The sequence below is a fragment of the Hemitrygon akajei genome, chromosome 5, assembly GCF_048418815.1.
Source record: "Hemitrygon akajei chromosome 5, sHemAka1.3, whole genome shotgun sequence".
Lineage (NCBI taxonomy): Eukaryota > Metazoa > Chordata > Chondrichthyes > Myliobatiformes > Dasyatidae > Hemitrygon > Hemitrygon akajei.
Genome location: NC_133128.1, coordinates 43,060,766 through 43,081,456, shown reverse-complemented (window position 1 = coordinate 43,081,456; position 20,691 = coordinate 43,060,766). Strand labels below are relative to the sequence as shown.

Sequence of the window (20,691 nt, the reverse complement as noted above, 5' to 3'; positions counted from 1 at the left end):
TTCAACAGCAACAGCTCTTGGTTCAGTATTAGAGGAAGGGGAAGGAAACAGGAGGGAAGCAGATGAAAATCTTGGTGTGGACTTGAGGAATATTGTGGAACCAAGCCATACATGGACTTTCAGATCCATGAATGTAAAACAAAATACATTCTATTCAGCTGCAATTGCTCATGCTTAAGAAGCTAAAAATCTGTGACATTCTTCCTATGTATTACAGAAGTATTCCTCCATTGAATACAAAATGATTGTTAAGACCTCTTTACATGTACAGGAAAACTAAAGCATTTAGGCAGTGGTTGGAAGATCAAAAAACTTGCTTTTTGCTGATCATTCAATTTTTAAACTAGGTTTATATGATTTAAGCCCCAAAATTATGCCATGTGATAAGGAAACAGTTTTGTTTAAAGAAACAGCACAACTCTGGCTGTTGACAAAATGAAACATGTTTCATTTAATTTTGACACTGCTCTCTAGTTGTTTAGTTTTTTGGGGTTTATCAGAATCAGAATCAGACTTTAATCGCCAAGTACCTATGCACATACAAGGAATTTACTTCCGGCAGATGTTGTCTCTCTGCTCATAACAATAATAATGATAAATATAAATGAAAATATAGATTATACATACAGGTAGTGCAATCCAAGTATATTACACAGAATATAGTCTGCTGTATTTTTCTCCTCTATCAAAGTTGAAATTTCTTACCATTGACGTTAAAGAATAAAATACCATAGCAATTATCATTGAAATGACACCTTTGGGAACTTGCCCATTGCACAAGGAGTTAAAAATGACACATTCGTCCTTTTCTTCACCCTGTGAGACAAGCTGAATGCACTTGCTTCACAACCACAGATGGTAATGAGATATGAACTGTATGTGGTTTGTCATTCCAGCATGTCTCTTGGAGATGAATATTGCTATTTTCCAAATGCCACCCGTGGTAGTCAACTTAGTGATTCAGTTTCTTAGGTATAGAATATTGACAAGCATTCTGAAAAATATAAATGAATATTTGAAGCATATCTGCATTTAAAGAATATTTATATTTATAACATAGACTGACTGGACTGAAATGGCTCCTTCAGTACCGGCTCAGAGAGCAATCCCAATTCTCCACTTATTTGTTCCCTCTCTACTTAATATCATTGTATTTCCACAACCCTCACAACCTGCACACAAGGCAATTTATATGAACCATTTATAAATGGGATCTTTGGGAATATAGATGGAAACTGGAACACACACAGGAAATCCAGGTGATCACAGGGAGAATATGCGAACTCCACAGAGATAGCACAGGAGATCAGGACTGGAAGAATATTTCATTATTTATTTACTATTGGAAGTATTTTAATTTTCTGCAGTTGTCTTGATTTGAAAAATAGAATTGAGAGGATAATGACTTGGGTATTGTGTTGATCTCTTATGCTAAACTGAGCACACCATTAACTGTTTCTGTATAAACTGGAACAGGAACTAAATATGGTAATCAAACCTTAAAGAAAAATTAAATGCCATAAAATAAAAAGTTTTGCCGTTTATATTGGAAACATGAGAGTCTGCAGATCCTGGAATCTGGAACAACAATCTGCTGAAAGAGCTCAAGTTGCGTAGCATCTATGGGAGGAAAGGATTTGTTAATATTTTAGACTAAATCTGCATCAGTCCTGTATCAGGTGCCGCTTGACCTGCTGAGTTCCTCCAGCAGATTGTTGGTGGTACTTCATATTGATCTAACATAGAAACTCTATTGCAATGTATTATAATGTCAAAATTAGTGCAAAATATTCAGCTAAAATTGACCAATATGTGCTCCTGAGTTGTACAGGTAGCAGTGCAATATAAAATCTCTCCTAGCATCAATGCAAGTTAATCTGCAAAAATTGCATTTGAATGTAATTGACTATACCATGTTCATTAATTCATTTTGTTTGCTTCCAAAGGAAAATTGTTAAACTTTCAGTCTCTCCATGAATTGCTAAAGTTATTAGCTCAACCACTTGAAGTGTTAGCTCTAATAACATTGGTATTTTTTTTTACTGAGTTAAGTATTGTATGTAATTAGTTTTGCTACAACAAGTGTATGGGACATTGGAAAAAAGTTGAATTTCCCCATGGGGATGAATAAAGTATCTATCTATCTATCTATCTATCTATCTAAAGTTCATCTTAAAAAATCACGGCTGACAATAATCCAGGATAGACTGTATTAAGAATCTATCCATTATTGAAAGGCTTGAACTTGTCCCCAAATGTTTTCACCACCACCATCCTTTGAAATAAGATCCAAAGTAAACAATCAGATTATTTGAGAACCAGTTTCTCACTTTTTTTCAAGATCAACAGAGCAGGGATTCAAAAAATCCTCAATTTGTATTCCTGTTTTATGGCCAAAATAAAATAGTAGTTAGACGGTTTAGGTGATATTAACTGTTATCTTCCAAGTTTCAGCTAGATAACTGAGTTTAAATTGATCCATACAATTTGTCATAATCTTTTCAATTTGGCTGACTTACAACATTCTACAAAACTATTGTATTACCTTAGTATACTGTCATTACCTTTTTCATCTAGTCAATTCATTGCACTATATTTTATGAACATTTCAGTATATCACTTGAAGGAATTGCCTCTTGGCATGAAAGATGCCCTTGTCAGTGTGGTTGATCTTGCTACTGACTTACACTTGGAACACTGGAGGTGGATTTGTTGCTGTACAATATATGAATGCCTTACTTCATAGAATATAAGGAATCTGGACATTGCATTATTCTAGTCATTAGTTCAGTATATGTAGAGTTTCCCGGCAGTGGTGGACCACTTTCTTTTGCCGTTCTCCTGCCCACCAAATCAAATTTGTGAAATTCTAAATATTATTAAACAGGCAATTGTGATTGTGTTGTAAATTAGGAGGTCAAGTGTGTGGAGAAAGTATATAGTTGTTGGCAGGAATTTTAGCAGCATTGATCTACAGAGGGATCTTATGGTTCGAGTCTATAGCTTACTGCAAGTAGGTAGGATGGTAAAGAAGAGACTTGGTGTGCTTGCCTTTATTAGTCAGAGCAATGAGTATGAGAAGAAGGAAGTCATGTTGCAGCTATGTATAACTTTAGTTAGGTTGCACTTAGAGTACTGCTTGCAATTCAGGAAGAATGTGAAGTCTTTGGAAAGAGTGCAGAAGAGTTTACCAGGGTACAGCTTATATTAGGGGGTTTGAGCTATACAGAAAGGTTGGATGAACTAATTTAATCTAATTTAATTCAGACATGTGTAAATGATCACCCTTGGAGGTCTTTTTTACTGTTGAAATGGATGTCTGCTTATGAGTATGCAGGTATCAATGTTACTCCTCTATAGATCTATTTTATATTTGGTTATATGTACCCAGTAGGCAGATTTCCCTGTCATGGTGATTTCCATAAAGTTGATATTCCATAAGACTATAGACTATAAGACATAGGAGCAGAATTAGGCCATTTGGCCCATTCAATCATGGCTGATCTTTATTTTTCCCTCTTCTCAGCCCCTCTTCCCAGCCTTCTCCTCATAACCTTTGATGCCATAGCCAGTCAAAAACCTATCAATCTATGCTTTAAATACTCCAAATAACCTGGCCTCCATGGCTGTCTGTGGTAACAGATTCCACAATTTACCAACCCCTGGCTAAAGAAATTCCTCTGCATCTCTGTTTTAAATGGACGTCCCTCTATCCTGAGCTGTGCCCTCTTGTCCTAGACTCCCCCACCAAGGGAAACATTCTTTCTACATATACTCTGTCTAGGCCTTTCAGCATTGGAAAGGTTTCAATGAGATTCCCCCCCCCCCACCTAAATTCCAGCGAGTACAGACCCATAGTCATCAAACATTCATCATATGATAGCCCTTTCATTCCTGGAATCATTCTTGTGATTCTCATTGATATTCAGCATAAAAAGAAGTGGTCCCAACACTGACCCCTGAGGAACACCACTAGTCACCAGTAGCCAACCAGAAAAGGATCCTTTTATTCCCACTCGCTGCCTCCTACCAATCAGCCAATGCTCTAACCATGCTAGTAACTTTCCTGTAATACCATGGGCTCATAACATGGCATGCAGCCTTGTGTGTGACAGCATGTCAGTGGCCTTCTGAAATTCCAAATATACAACATCCACTGCATCCCCTTTATCTATCCGACTTGTAATCTCCTCAAAGAATTCCAACAGGTTCGTCAGGCAGGATTTCCCCTTAAGGACTATCAAACACCTAACGAGTAAGATAATTTGTCTCTGGTGATCTCCGCAAACTAAACAAGCATATTATGCATTTTGATATACGTGTACTCAACACCCCAGCGCTGCTTCCTTCGCTTCTCGTATGAAACAATAAGGCACAGGGCAAAAAGGTATCTTTCCCCAATTACAATTACTGCGATCCCTGACTCCTTTGATGGACCAGATTCAGATTTTTCTGAAGCCTGTCCTTTTCAGTTATTGATAGATTGATAGATACTTTATTGATCCCAAAGGAAATTACAGCATCACAGTAGCATTACAGTTGCACAGAGACAAATGTACAAATATTAGAAATGAAGTAAGAAAGAATTAAAAATGTTACCACAAACAGTCTAACAGGAGGGGGTCATCACTTCCCGGCTATAGGTTGACTCATTATAGCGCCTAATGGCCAAGGGTAAAAATGATCTCATATAGTGCTCTTTGGGGCAGTGCAGTTGTCTTAGTCTATTATTAAAAGTGCTGCTCTGTTCAGCCAAGGTGGCATGCAGAGGGCAAGAAACATTGTCCAGAATTGCCAGGATTTTCTGTAGAGTCCTTTGTTCTGCCACAGCCTCCAGTGTGTCCAGTTTGACTCCTGTAACAGAGTCAGCCTTCCTAATCAGCTTATTGAGCCTGTTGGCATCACCCTTGTCGATGCCATTGCCCCAGTACACACCCGCAGAGAAGATTGTACTGGCGACGACAGACTGGTGAAACATGTGAAGAAGAGGCCTGCACATACTAAAGGACCTCAGTCTCCTCAGGAAGTAGAGGTGACTCTGGCCCTTCTTGTACACGGCCTCTGTGTTGGTGCTCCACTCGACTCTGTCATTCAGGAGCACCCCCAGGTACTTTTAGGTCCTCACCACATCCACGTCCTCACCATCAATAGTAACATGGAGCAGTACAGGCTAAGCCTTTCTGAAGTCCTCACCATCTCCTTTGTCTTATTGATGTTGAGCTGCAGATGATTCAACTTGCATCATTTGACAAAGTTATCCACCAGGTCTCTGTATTCATTTTCCCGTCCTCCCTTAATGCACCTAACTATTGCTGAGTCATCAGAGAGTTTCTGCAGGTGACATGACTCAGTGTTATATCTAAAGTCTGAGGTATACAGGGTAAACAGTAAGAGAGCCAATTCAGTCCTCTGTGGGGCCCCAATGCTCCTTATAGCCATGTCTGACACAGAGCTCTGAAACCACTGAAACTGTGGTCTGCCAGTCAGGTAGTCCATTATCCAGGATACAATGGAAGTGCCAATCTATATTGAATGGAGCTTTCCCCAGCAATGAGGGCTGTATAGTATTGAAGGCACCTGAGAAATCAAACAAACATGATCCTCACAGTGCTGCCTGCTTATCCAAATGGGAGTAGGCTCTGTTCAGCAGGAAGGTGACAGCAATGTCGACTTCAGTGTGCTCCTGATAGTATTCTTCGGCTGAAATTCACATACCTCAATGGAACAGATCTTCTTATTCTCCACCCTTTCCTGCCTCATATGCATCATGTTCATGACTGGAACCAGCCTCCTAATTCAAAACTATCTCCTCCCCATCATTGTGTTTAAAAAGAATTAACAACTGTTTCTCTTTATTTTGTCACCATCTTTGTTTCTCCCTCTGTATCCAATCCCTTTTTTTTGCCCTGTCTCCATTTTCTCCCATCTTCTATTATTTTTATTCCATCACTGCTCTTTGCCCTTTTTTCATCTCCTTTCACTTTCTTATTTTCTCTCCTCCATCACTTAGCCATCACTTTCCCTTTCCCATTTTCCCCACCCTTTGTTTTTCCACTTCATCCTCTCATCCTCTCCACCCTCCCTTCTCATTCTCCTCTCTTCTTAACCAGCCCTTACTATATATTACCACCTCTCACAGTTTTTTCTTCTCAGTCCAGTTAAATGAGGCCAAGCATTTCTTGGAGGATTTTAAATATATTTTCTCATTTTCCATGTGTGTTATAACAAAGTAAATGTCTTTTTTTTATAAATTATTGTTAATATTGCTCTTGAATTCACATAGAATTGGCTTCTAACTGGACTGTTTGCTTCTTGTTACGTTTAAGAAACCGATTAGATATTTTTTGAAAAATATTGAATGCTATAACTGATTTTTTTTAAACCAGGATTACCTGCTGCCATCTCCCTTTCCAGAGTAAATGGTTATATGTGGGAACAGAGCGAGGAAACATGTACGTTGTAAATATCGAGTCCTTTGTCCTTTCGGGATATGTCATCATGTGGAATAAAGCGATAGAACTGTAAGTTTCATCCATAAACCAAGTACAGATTATTATTGTGGAAGAAAATTCACATAATTTTGCAATAGCTATTAATGCTAAATATGCAGCATGATTTAACTTTATGCCATTCGGTGATCAATTCTGATAATTGTGCTTGGTCAGCTTTAGATTTTTTTTCAAATGAATGTGATTCTCACACTTCTGTTTAAATTAAATTGTACTACTATGTCATCAGGATATGCTATCAGAAAGTTCTTGAAACATTGTAAGACCAATGTTATTTGCCTCAGTATAGAAAGTGTTGCACATTAAGATTGTCTTCCTTGATTTGATTTGTTAACAGATTTTGGTGGAAATATTATTGATGAAGATATTATCAGTGAAGTTCAATCGGTAACCTTATTTTGACCATTTAGACTGATTTTCTGCAAATAAGACCCTAGATTAAATGGCTACTGAAGTACATCCAATATTAACCTGTCTGTATCTGAGACAAAAATTGCAAATAAGAGTTCTTTGCCTGAATCAGCACACTTCAGTAAAATTGGTGCATTTTAGGTCAGAAGAATAGAGTTAACTCTTAATTATTCTCTGAATTGTACTGGTGAACCATTCTGTTCTGTTGAGGGGATAAATAGGGATGGACAACAAATGCAGACCTTGCAGTGAATTAACATCCTAAGGGCAAAATGCATTAATAACAACTGGAACATCTGTTGAGATATTTAAAGAATCTGTCCCTCCATTAATATTTTTGGCTAGTTTATGTCATTGATATATTTTTGAAGCAAATTGCACCCATCTATTATTCTTCCAATCAACTGGCAATGTTCTATTCTGAAATATAATCCACAGTCTGTGATGTAAGAATTACTTTTCCCAGCTTTCTAATGCTTTCATTTTGCACCAACTTTCAGTGTTTTCTGTATTTCACCCAGACCACAGAGCAAGAGGCATGATGGTTTGGATGCATAGAAAACCTCTTAACCTCTGGCTTATGTTTTTAGTTAGGAAGGTAGGCACCAGTGAAGAACTTAACTATAATAAGTGCAAAGGTTTGCCTATAAAAATTATAGATAGCAAGAAAGAGTTCAAAATTGTCACAGTACAAAAGATTGCCCATCATGGAAAAAGCAATGGAGAATTAAAATATAGTAACTTTGATACAAGGGCAGGAAAAGCAATAGTTATTTCTATTATTTAGGAAAAGGGAAAAGTTGCGGATATTTTATAAAAACAGGATAATCCATAAGAAAAGATACACACAAAAAACTTAATGTTGGAAAGCTGAACCTGTGATCCAGCATAACTTTGGAATCCTACAACAGAAGTTCTGAAGTGTTTCAGATTAATATACAAATGGCAGAGATTACATCTGAAAGTCCTTGATGTTGATATAGTCATCCAAAAGGTCCCAGATTAGGTCATGTGTAGGCAAGAAGTCTGCTGCTGATAATGCAGGTGATAAAATAATTGACCTTCTAAACTGGTGAACTGCACAAAATAAACAAAGAGTAGCAAGTACAAAGAATGAAGATGGGAGGTTGAGTGTTCATCACCTGGAGTACCTGGCTAGCAGTACTGCTGATCTAGCTTAATTTAGAAGCCAGAATGGGCTTTAAGGAAGATTTGAAAGAGGGCTAAAAAAGTGGATCCCCATTATAGCTGCATCTGCCCTTGACAATATTGGTATTAGTGAATGTGTCAAGATCGTGGATTTGAATCCAGCAACCTAGTGGCTCAGAGTGAAACATTCATGAAGCACTGAGAACTGTAGGAACAATTACAACAAATTGCATTTGTTACAATCTGATAACTTGCAAAACTGACATTTCCCTTTCTTTATCATTCAGCTATGAGGTCAATGCTAGTCTAGTGTAGTTTCGAAGGACATGTCAAGTGATACACCCAGTATTTTAAGAAGGAAGTGCTCAACTGTTGAAGCTACACAATAGGATCACAAGAATGTTGACCAGCAGCAGCATCTTGCTAGAAATAAACCTAAGTAATTCAGCATCCAATGGGATGTGTCAATCTGATATCATATAAAATCCAATCATGACGAATGATGACATTAAACTACTAGAGTGTGAATGAACTTCCATGAATATGCCTTTTCTCAAAAGCAAATTGAGGCTGGAGCAAAAACAACACTTTCAGCCAATGTTGTGAGTGGATGATCCATTTCAACTCCCTCATGAGCTCCTCTATCAGAGGCCAAATCCTCATTTCACTATGTAATGTCAAGAGATGCCTGTACTCTTCAAACAATAGGATTCCCAAACGTCTCACTGCTGTACCAACTCCAAACAAATTCATTCTGATAGACTTAAGATTGTGTTACACTTGCCTGGGCATTGTCAGTCAGAAAAAGCAAGTGGAGTCCAACATGGCCAGTTACCATGCTTCATGCTACTTGCAGTCATAAAGCGGGTGTTAATGTGGCACTAATGCATTAATAACTTTAATATTAATGCTCATTTAGTATTCTACAGTGACCATTCTATTCCACACTTCATTAACCGAAAACAAGACAAAAGAGCTGAAATCAAAATCGTGGTGAAAGTGACTGCCCTTGACATCAAGACAACATTTGACTAAGTGTTGTTTCAGGAAGAATGAATAAAATTTAATTCAACAGCAACCCAGGGCCATGCCTAGCGCAAAGCAATTTATTTTGAGGTTATCAGAGATTGATCTTTTTAGTTTCTGGACATTTATAGAGAATGCTGGGTAAAGAAAAGCATTGGAACTGAGGAACAGTGATGTTTTAGAAGAATCATTGGTTGAAGTTATATTACTGTGCATAGAACAAAAAGGAACCATCACACCGTTTTGGTGTTAAAACATGGATACAAATTTAAAGTAATTGGTAGAAAAACTAGAGAGGATGTGAGGAAAATGTGCCTCATCCAGGGAGCACGAGGGTTCTGGAATTCCCTGACTGAAGAGAGGATAGAGGCAAAAAAGAAACTCATCACATGTAAAATTTTGATTTTTTTTTCTTGAAGAGGAAAAACTAAGTGCTGGAATGCAAGTTTAGACTAGGTAGTGTTTCAAATGGCATGGACAGGATAGGCCAAGTGGCAACTTCCTGTGTGGTTTATTTGTATGTTTGTTAGCAGTGGCTTAAATACAATCTATCTTCCACTTCATCAGTGATGTTTTCAGCTCAGAAGTGGAGATGTTCCCTAATATCTCAAAGGTGTTCATTTTCATGTGCAACTTCTCAAATAATAATCCATATACAGCATGATCTAGTTCACTGTAAGGCTTAAGCCATTGAGTGGCAGATAGTATTCATGTTAAATAGTCCTCAACGCACTCATCTCTAAGTAAAATGCTAGCCGCCACCTTTCCTCATTCAGTGATATTACCTTTGTCATATTTCCCTTCCTCAACACTTGTGGGGTGGATTGGGCTACAATTTTCCTTAAACTTGTCAGCCCAGACATACAGGTATAAATATTCACATCTATATAAGTAGACCAGAGACTGGGTGATCATACAGGAGTAAGTGTATAACTTACCTCCTGACTTTCCTAGGTCTTTCGACCGTTACAAGGGAATAAGTCAGAAATCTACTGCCCCTTGCCTGGATGAACACAACTGCAATAACATCCTAGAAGTTTAATGTCACCTAACAGTGACAATTTCTAGTTGGATAGTAGCACAGCAAGATATCCAAAGCATGTAACAGAAATACTACTTGAACAAACAAAAAATGAGGATGATCATTTGGTAAAATGTAGGCAAAAGAAGTTATTTGTTAAAGAGACAAAATAGCAGAAAGACAGAGAAGTTTGGAAAGGAATTCATGAATTTTGACTCTTGGATGAATGTGAAACAATTGAGTTTAAAGATGATCAGGAGTCCAGAAACAGAGGGGCACAAATATCTTATGCTGAAGAATATTGCAGAAATGTAGACTATCAAAATGGATGGTATTGAAAGCATGAACGGGAGCCAATTAGGTACAAGGGCTGCATAAGTAACAAGGTCATTGAGGGTTTATTATGACTCATGTGGAACTTGAACTATTTATGCTTCTAATTTTTAATAAAAGGTTTTATTTTGAAAGGGAAAAATTGATTAACAGCATGGAAGAGTCCGAGGCAGGGCAGATTTCCTTTGTTAAAGGACATTCTTTTCCACAAATTGGGCACATCAATCATCATGCATTTAACTTATTTCTCTTATGCATATTGTCTCACTCCATCCAAACTATTTTACATGAATCTTGAAAGTACATCATTTAAAATTCTAAAATAATTACCATTTTATTATGAGCTAGAACACGATTTAGACTATTATTAGTGCTAGCTGTTCTATGTATCTGAAGAAGAATTGCTTGAAGGTTTTGAGGAGGCTGACCCATATAATCACATTTGCTTATTGGTTTCCATTACATTTCTACCACAAACCTTAATATATCTATACTATATATCTCTACACCTATCCTGTGTACTATTTCATCACTATCTGTCCAAGCTCTGATGTGACAATTGCAGGTGATTCTTGGTTATTTTTGATGATTCATCAGTTATTGGAAGTAACACTAACTTTTGCCATCTGATAGAATGACCAACTATGCAAATGTTGACAAGTGATGAAATGCTCATGGCTGATGTGTAAATAGAATTGCATAAAGTTGGAACATTGACGTAGGTCACATAATTTCCAGCTAAAACCAGGTGTTCTAATTATTTTATTAATCTCTTTGTACCTCACTACATATGCTATCTCTTTGTCCATCTGTCAAGTCTGGTGTTTTTAGGATTGCATTGTTTTTGCCTCAGAATACTAATTTTGGAAGTGAATTTTACATTCTTATAAGGAAGCGTCATGTAAACAAAAGAATGCCATTCTGTCCCTTCCTGTCAGGAACAAGTAGTAGGAAGGAGGAGCAAAGGCCCTAAACGTATATAATAATAGACAAAGACAACAGACCCAAGTGGTAAGAAATAAAACAGAAAATGCAGGTCAGGGAACGTTTGTGTAATCAGAAGTAAAGATAATGTTTCAAATGATTAACCTTACATTATTTTTAAAAAAGTAATAGTCAAGACTAGCAGACAAGACATGCAAGCAAATATACACAGAACAATTCATGATACATTGGCAAAAGTTAGGTAGGTCAGCAGAAGGTTGAAAACAGAATTATAGAAGAAATGCTAAAAGAGAACCCAAAGTTTAAAGATGAGGTCTTCTAATAGTGCAGTTGGTTTTGAAGACTGGAAAAGCAGCATGGGGCATCAACAATAAATGTTGAGGTTTACAGTTTACTGTAGAGAGACAGTGCAAGCCAACATTTGATTGAAGAACAGACAATTACAATACACATTGCTGCAGGCTTTCCATTATAAATATTTAAAAATTATGTCATTCTTGAAGAAGCAGTTTATTGCAGGTCTTAAGTGTGTTGTTACTTTACAAGTGCACTCCATTATCCTAGCAGAAGATTAATGGCAATTGGAAGAAAGATTGTGAATTTTAGCTTTTCTCCAGCAATGTTGGTATGCAAAATTAATACCAATTAATAGATGTGAAAGATATGAGAAAACAGGACATTGAACAAGGAGAATAGGGAACCAGAGACTATAAAAGGTAAATACTTATGATCAGCATTGATGAGTTAACTGACCCATGCAACATCTGTTAGGAGGTAAGGTACATATAAAATAAGGATGCAGTGACAAGGACTGTGCATCTGCTCCAACCAAAATTAGTTGAAAGCAACATAGTTTTCTAAATTGCAGTGTGGCAGCCTGTAGGGAACTGGTCTAGCACAGTGATGTCAATCAGCACACGATTGACAATCAATGACATTCATGCAATAGCTATGCGCTCAAGTCTAGAACAATCTCTGATTGTTGCATAAAACAAGATGTATTTTTGTTGGATAGATGGAAAGATTTGAAATTAAAAATAATATCTAATTTTAGTAAATAAATTTAGAAGCAGGATTAAGCATTAAGCCCTTGAATTTGTCCTCCCATCCATCTACATCATGACTGATCTGTACATTAACTTTTTGTCCATTTATAGATTGGGATGTAATAGCATTACCAGAATGTATAACCTTTCCCTTATATCCTTTATGCAAGTATTGATGAACTACTGCTGCAGAATAACTGGTGATGATACACCCAGAGTGCTCTTGAATAGTAAACTCCCGGATTTAGACCTCCTGATAATATATGAGCAGCAATACATTTCTAAATCAGAATAGAGTGTGACATGGAAAGGAATCTGCTAGAGCTGTTATTGCATATGCTTGTTGCCCCTTTATTCTTATTTGTTGGAGATTGTTGAGTTGGAATGTACTGTCAAAGAGGTTCAGATAAATAACTTCACGACATTTTCTGGTTGATAGCCATGGTTCACCAGTGAAAGACTGAATTGTGATGGGGTTCCAACTAGTTAGGCTGCTTTTGGTTTGGGTGATGTTAGCCAAATGTTGGAACTGCATTCATCCTGATAATTGAAAGTATTCCACCAGCCTGCTGATGTTGTAAATTGCCCATAGTAGTTAATGGGAATGTGGGGAGAATAAGTCATAGAGAAAATGAGTGGAGAATGAATTACTCTGATCTCAGTGGGCCAAGTGGTTGGTTTTTATGACATAATAAAATTAGGACTTAAAGAAAGAGTCACTCACTACAGAATATCCAGTCTTGTCATTGTCTTGTGTCTGCTCTATTTACATCCAATTAAGTTTCTAATCAGAGTTAGTTAGGATGCTGATAACAGTAAATTTGATATTAATTATGTTGAACTTGGTGGTTAGATACTAAATTTGCTGACACTTCCATGGCTAAATGTTTTTGCCACCCACCACCTATGCCTAGATGTTGATGAATTTTGCTGCACATATGCATCCATTGTAGTTCTTACAGTTCCAGTTAGAATTGAACATTGTGTTGTCATTAGTAAAACATCCCCACTTCTGATCTACTCATAAGCTGGATCTCACACATTATCATATGCTAGCATGATATCAGAACTGGTGACTCTCAGCTTGCTTGAGAAATTCAACTCTTGTTTGTGTCAACCTGCACAAGTGTTTGTGGACTTGCTGAGTTCTTCCAGCATTCTGCTTCTGTTCAGGAACATATTGAAACCCTGCCAAGGCAGTGGAAGGAGCACAGTACCACACAGACCACCTACCCATTCACCCTGTCAGCCACCACCTGCCCCATCCAAGAATGAGTATAATGTTCCCAAAACTAGAATCCACAAAACTAGACTGGAAGTTAACTTAGTTTCTTGAGAAACTACCAATGGTAGAAGACTGCTTGGTTGTCATGTAGATGGCAGTGTTGTATGTGTGTGGAACAATTTGTTAGGCTCTAGTGACTCACCTTTGGTTCATATTTGTAGATGTCCTTACCTAATGAAGTATCTTTGCTTTCGCAGATCAACCTACATGCCCTTTTGAGGAGAGGATTCTGAATTTTTTTATTACTCCATCTATAGGAAACTGCTTCTAAATAATTGAGCTTTAATTTTAAGATTATTCCAACCTGTTTTAAATTCCTTCTCTGGAAGAAGTGTGTTTTACAGATGCAAAACTTACTTCCTAGTGTTTTTGTTTTTGGCTAACAGAACTGCCAAGTTGCTATCAAACCATGTATAGTGTGGTGAATCAGTTAGATGCTACATTGTTAAAGGCCTTTGATGCAGGTAACATCTACCTTTTGTGTTATTCATACAATTTTGGGTCTGAACCTCATCATGGGCAATGTCTTCAGCAACAGTCACTGCAAAGATTGTTAGCTGTGTTTCCTATGGACAACGTCATGTCACTAAGTCTGAACATTGACCCCTATCTTGTATATCATCTTATTCTGCTGGAATGATCTGAAATATGATGGCATTGTGTGGTGCTTGACATCTGAAATATGGGCTTGAAACTTGAACCAGAGCTGAAAGATTGAGAATAAGCTGAACTTAATATTGATCAATCAAAACTTTTGATAGATAATTGTGATTCATGATGGAATTGGTGAGATACGTCAGGTGAAGATAAATTTATTAACCTTGAGGTCAGTAAGCTTCCTTTATTCAGCTCCCTGGCTCTGTTTTCTTTGCATTGACTACTACAGTAGCCTTTTCCCCCTTCCTTCTAAGAGTTTGGCTGAGGGCTATTTGACTCATTTAGTAGACAGCAAGAAGGCAGTCTCCAATCAGTATGGATTTCATCCCCCACTATAAACATATTTGCATTTTATTGAATCTTAATGCAGTATAAATCCCAGTTACCTCCCACATATTTTCTTCTAATCTTTTGGGATTACAAAGCTTTATTAGGTATATATAAAACTCTCTATTTACTCTGTGTGCTTTCACTGTGCTGCCCCCTCAGACCCACAACCCTCATACACCACTCTCCATTGCTGATAAAGTTTTTCTGTGATTGTCAAAGCTGTGTTCATTGCTCCAATATAATCTAATGTAATACAAATTTAAATAAATAATTATAATAATATTCCACGTCGTGCATTAAAAGAACTCTTTAAATGTGTAAACTCGGAGAGTTAGATGCTAATCAATGATAGGAACATTTTTTGTGCTTTTATCCAAGTGACATTTATCCTGTATGTACAAACAACCAGGATGAAGAATGAAAATGTTATACAAACTTACAAAGTTTACTCCTTTTATTTTGACCCTTAATTGTGGAAGCCCCCTTGTGAAGTCTATTATGCTTGCTAGAGTTGTTGGTTAGGAACTGTCGTTAAATGGGAAGAGGCAATAAAGGCTGACTTCATTTCATTGTTTTCAGATGCTGCATCTTGGCAGGTGGCAAAGTTGCTCTAGGGGTGTTGCTGATCTTTCTCAGCATCCATCTATGAATTCAGAGTGTTCTGCCCAGTAGCGATTTCTTGTACAGTTTTTGTTCCGACTAAGATTCTCTTTTAATTGATTCAATTGAGTCAAGATGGCAAGAAAATATTTTCATGGAGGGATTCCAAGCAGAACCACAGATTGTAATCTTTTATATGGGTGTGTTAATGCTTTTATAAATTAAGTCTTTTTTTGAAAACTTTTGTTATGAAAATTATACATTTTTTTGCAGGTCTACAAAAACTCACCCTGGCCCTGTTGTTCATTTAAGTGACAGTCCAAGGGACGAGGGGAAAGTAAGTAAGAAAGAATTTTTTTTTTCTGATATTTTTTTCTGTCAAGGAACAGAAGAGTTATTTGGACACTTGAATTTCACTACAGAAGTAACAAATTCACAATATTAATGCCTTATTTAGACAGACACACAAACAGACAATGTGCAGAAAATGGGATTAATTAAATTGGCATTATGGTGAGCATAGACCTAGCGTGCTGTACTTGTGTTCCAGTTATAATCTTATTGCTTTGCAGTAAATAATAAAATCTGCCCACAAATACCAGGTAAAATTATGGCATCAATTCCTGCTTTCTTAATGTCAGTCGCAGTCAGGGATTTTAGCGACCATGAGCTGATTGAGCAGATTTATGACACATAGCAAACCAAGGAGGGAGCAACAATAACTTTTGCTGCCAATTTATTTTATTGAGCCCTTCTGGCTCATGAGCCTGTGCCACCCCAATTATATCCATTACACCCACCAATTCTACCCATGTGACCAATTAACTTACTAACCTGCATGACTATGGAATATGGGAAGAAACTGGAGCATCCAGAGGAAACCCACGCAGTCATGGGGAGAACATACAGACTCATTGCAGACAGCAGTAGGATTGAACCCAAGTTACTAGCATTGTAATAGCATTATGTTAACTGCATTTTACAGAGAGCAAGCTAGAGTTCGGATCATAAATTGAAATATCATTAAATAAAATCAAATTATTATTTTAAGTGACATGGAACTTGAACGAATTATTCTAAAGGTATGCAACTGACATACACAAAATTAGATTTTCAGCGCCAGAGGAATTGTTCATTTGTAATTATGAAATGGTGCACCATTCAATATTTATTGAACTCTTCAATTAATAAAAGATGCCAATTACAAGGAGAATAAAATATTGAAGTCTGTATCAGTTCACTAATTTACATTGACTGGCTCAGCAAACTCTAAGGAATAGCAGAAATCACTGAAACAACCTCTGCGTTTGTATGTGTAGCCACCAACAGTGTGCATATTCCAGAAGCAGCTGTTGGATTTGTTGTTAATCCAATTACGAATCCTAGCCTGCAAGTGGGCTTCACCACACACTTCTGTTTTAATTTAGGTAAAGATGACATTCTGATAAAAATACATAATTTTAAGGAGACACAAGACTGCTGATGCTGTAATCTGTAGCAAAAATCAAACCACTGGAGGGATTCAGTGGGTCAGGAAGCATCTGTGAAAGAAAAGGCCTGATGTAGGTTTTCAACCTAAAACATCAGCAACCCTCTGTCTCCACAAATTCTACCTGAACCACTAAGTCCTTTCAGCATTTTGGTTTTTTGTTCCTTCAAAATTAAGGAGATCTTTGTAAAAATTTATAGATTTGGATATATTAATATTGCTAACACATGATTAGAATCAGCAGCATTCAATGATTAAAACTGAAGGAGGTTCCACAGGTGTTGTTAAATGTGGAAGTCTGGGCCAGCCAAGATGGTTAGTTTTGCTGGAACTCTGCAGCATTATACTGGAGAATAACCTTGAACCCTACAGGACAAACCTTGGGCTGGTTCCATGACCCCAACTAATCTCAATAAGGTTTGAAGAGAGGGAATTTCAAAAGTAAAAGGAAGGTTGAGTTACTTTTTAATTAGTTTGGTATCTTTTAATGTTTTTACTTAATTTGTGATGCTTTATTTTTTAGTTAACATTTAGGGGATAAAAGTTCACTTTTAATCTGTTTAACATTCTTGATTTAAAAAAATTTTAGAGCTGGGGAAACCAGGCAAACAAGTGAATCAAAATCAAGGTCTTCTCACTGTGTTGGCCTAAACTTTCTAAACCACTTTTGTAATGTGTGACACAGATAACTACCAAGGGAAGCTCACTGCCACCAGTTTCTATGGATGTCTGGGACTAAGCCTTATGATTATTTCATTCTCGCAATAGATGTAAATGCCATATTTTACTTGAGATTACCCAATATGTGTTCATCATTTCCATTCTAGTTATATTTTAATACGGTAGATTCAAGTTAATTGGGACACATCAGGGACAGTACATTTTGGCCCGCTTAAGTGGCTATCCCAATTAGCCACAGTTTCATGGAAAATGTTTTAAAAAGGCAAACTGCCATTTAATTGAGCAGCAAACTATATATTTAAATGAAATACAAAACAAATTAGAACACTGCCAATATTACTGCAGTACTATAAAACTGTGTATTAATTCCTAATAGTTATCAACAAAGGAATTCAGGTTGTGAATGTTGCAATGTTCTTTTGATTTACTGTCCATGAACAAAATCATTGCAGACACCTAGCACAGATAATGGACTGCCTTTGTTACCTTCCTGCATGAAGTAGTGTCAAAAATCACTGCTTTTTAATTGGCGTCCACTGGCCCAGATGAATAACGTAATACAAGCTTTTGCAGCTGGCATTGTTTAAAAACTGCTAGCTCTAAGCACAGTGTAATGTCTAACGGCTACACAAGTGCACACGACTGACGATAGTTACAAACTGTTGCATCCTCCAAATTTTCATTTTCATCGTAAAGTTCAAGCTGATTGTTGATAGCTTCAAATTCTTCATAGTTCCTAACTTGTTGAGGTAATGAAATTGTTTCATTTTCATTCCTGGCCCCTTTTTTGCATCTCCAAGCCTGAATGCTTGAAACTGCAGTGAGCAAAACAGTTCTGGATTGTCTTATTGCTTATTTCTCTCCAGCAATCAGTGACAAAGATCACTGATTTTTCAACACAATCAGAGCAACTGGTGCTATTTAAAAACTGTTCTAAGTACAGTGTAGTAGCTAATGGCCACACAAGTACACGCAACTGATGCTGGTTAGAAACTGTTCGGCAATAGTCTCCTGTCCCAATTAAGTGGCATAGTCTCCCAAATAAACAAAGGTAATCCTGGCTAATTTCTCAATTAGTTTTTATTCTTTAAGGGTTGTCTCAAATAAGTGGCCCAGTTATCCAATGGCCCAATTAACCAAAGTCCACTGTAAATAGACTTAGTTTCCACTTGACCCATCTAGTCTAATTTACAATTATGCAACTATTTACCAGCTTATACTTTATTTCATCCACTGGGTTGCTAAAATACTTTATCCCAATAGCCTTTTGCATAACCTTTTTCCTTTAGTTATTTTTTCAGAATTGACTTGAAATTTTGGCTACATCATTATCTTAGGAAACAATTAATCATTATGCAATCTAATATTCTCCCTAGTAATTTTGAAAATGCCTGTTGATAATCTAGCCTTTCCTGATAGAGGGCATATTAGGCTCATGGCTGATCTGATTGCAACCTTTTCTCCATGTTCCATCTACCCACGGGAACTTTTCACTCCTTTGCTGAAAAGGTATTCATCGATCAATGCCTCGCCATATTCAATGGTGCTTTTTCCATTCCTCTTTGAGGGAGGAAACTTCAAAGACTTGTGATCCTCTGTGAGACATAAGCTTTCTCCCATTTCTTTCTTAAATAGGCAAAACCTTATTTTTAAGTGGTGACATCCTAGTTTTATATTCTCCCACAAGAGGAGACATCCTCTCCATATTTACCATGTCAAGATTTCTTTGGCTAGTTCATGCTTGAATCAAGTCCCCTCTCACTCTTGTACATTTCAGCATATGCAAGCCTGTCCTACTCAAACTTCCCTCACTAGACCATATATCCTTTCCACATATCAGTCTCATAAATCTTCTTTGAACTGCTTCCAGCTCACCAACATCCCCTTTAAATAACTAGATCAACACTGTACATATTACTACAGATATGTTCTCACTAATGCCTTGTACAACTGAAGCCTAATCACTTGTAGTACATACCAACAAATTTTCTTTTGTAAATTGTACACCAGAATGCCCAAATCTCTGCATCTTACAGCTCTGCAAGCTCTCATTATTTACATAATAATGCTTCTTATTTTTCACTTTTTCACACATTATATTTCTGTTGTCAAGTGTTTACTCACTCACTTAACCCTCTGCTGCCTCCTTAGATCCTTTCTGCAACTTATTTTCTTATCCACCTTTTGTCATTAGCAAATTTTACGATACTTTTGAGCTGCATTTGCCTATAATTTCTAGCAATTACATACAGTAAGAGCATGTTACACTATTGTCACTTGTTCATTGATACATAATAAGGTATTTCTTACAAAAATTTTACTTCATTAATTCTTATTAGGGAATCCAAAGTAAGCAGGCACTTTTGTAGGAGTTTATCCAACCAGATTACCACCCACATGGCAGTTAATTAGTTACATTGTGCCCTCCAAATCAGTAATCAGTGTTATAGGAAACCTGTTAGTTTGTCTGAAAAGTTGTAAATTATGTTATTTTTGTTTCCATTGAAGTCAAGTGGAGTAACATGGTCATGATTTGCAGCTGTTGCAATCAGATTAATAGTAACTTTTAATATGCTTAGACTTGATTTAAAAGTTCAGGAGCATTTTTGCATTGGGTGGATGGCTGCTGTACAGTGTATTTTGGTGGTGAGTGCACAGGTTGATATCTATTCAGGGAAGATGATGGAAAATGTTTCTGAATAATTAAAGGAACTGTAGTTTAATTTTCAGTGTGTTTGGGTTGTGGAGAAGATATATTACAATGAAAAATATCGCTAAACAGTAAAAATAGAAGACAATATGTTAGCTCGACTGGACAGAATGAGACCAAAATATAGAAAGGTCAGTATTTAGGAAGGAAGCCAAAAAGTAAAAAGAAAAGGAAAACTGCTAATGGAAGAAAAGATCAATGCAATAGTGAGGAAGGAGGCTATCTTAGATGTATAATCTGTAAGGGTAGAGCTAAGAGATACCACCAGACAGTGTACAGACCCACAACTTGTAAAGTGGATGGTGGAAGTGGAATGAAATGAAATTAAAAACGTAGAATGAGGGTACAACTGTAGTCTTGGGTAGCTTTATTTTACATATGGATTGGGCTAATTGAACAGCTAACAATACTGCGGATGTGGATTTCCTGGAGTGTTTACAGGTTGGTTTTCTGGACTGTTACATTGAGGAGCCAACCTGAAAATAGACCATTAATAAAA

At 37.0% G+C, this 20,691-nt stretch overlaps 1 protein-coding gene across 9 annotated transcripts in view; it reads left to right on the top strand.

The window, feature by feature from the left end:
- Positions 1–20,691, top strand: part of stxbp5l (syntaxin binding protein 5L) — a 352,686-nt gene that overhangs the window by 119,322 nt on the left and 212,673 nt on the right. For all 9 annotated transcript variants that reach the window (XR_012098901.1, XM_073045359.1, XM_073045358.1 and 6 more), the window contains exons 5-6: positions 6,387–6,521; positions 15,586–15,649. Coding sequence is in view for 8 of the 9 variants with exons in the window: in XM_073045359.1 (XP_072901460.1) it covers positions 6,387–6,521; positions 15,586–15,649 (199 nt within the window). In the remaining variant the exon portion in view is untranslated. The remainder of the gene's footprint in view (positions 1–6,386; positions 6,522–15,585; positions 15,650–20,691) is intronic.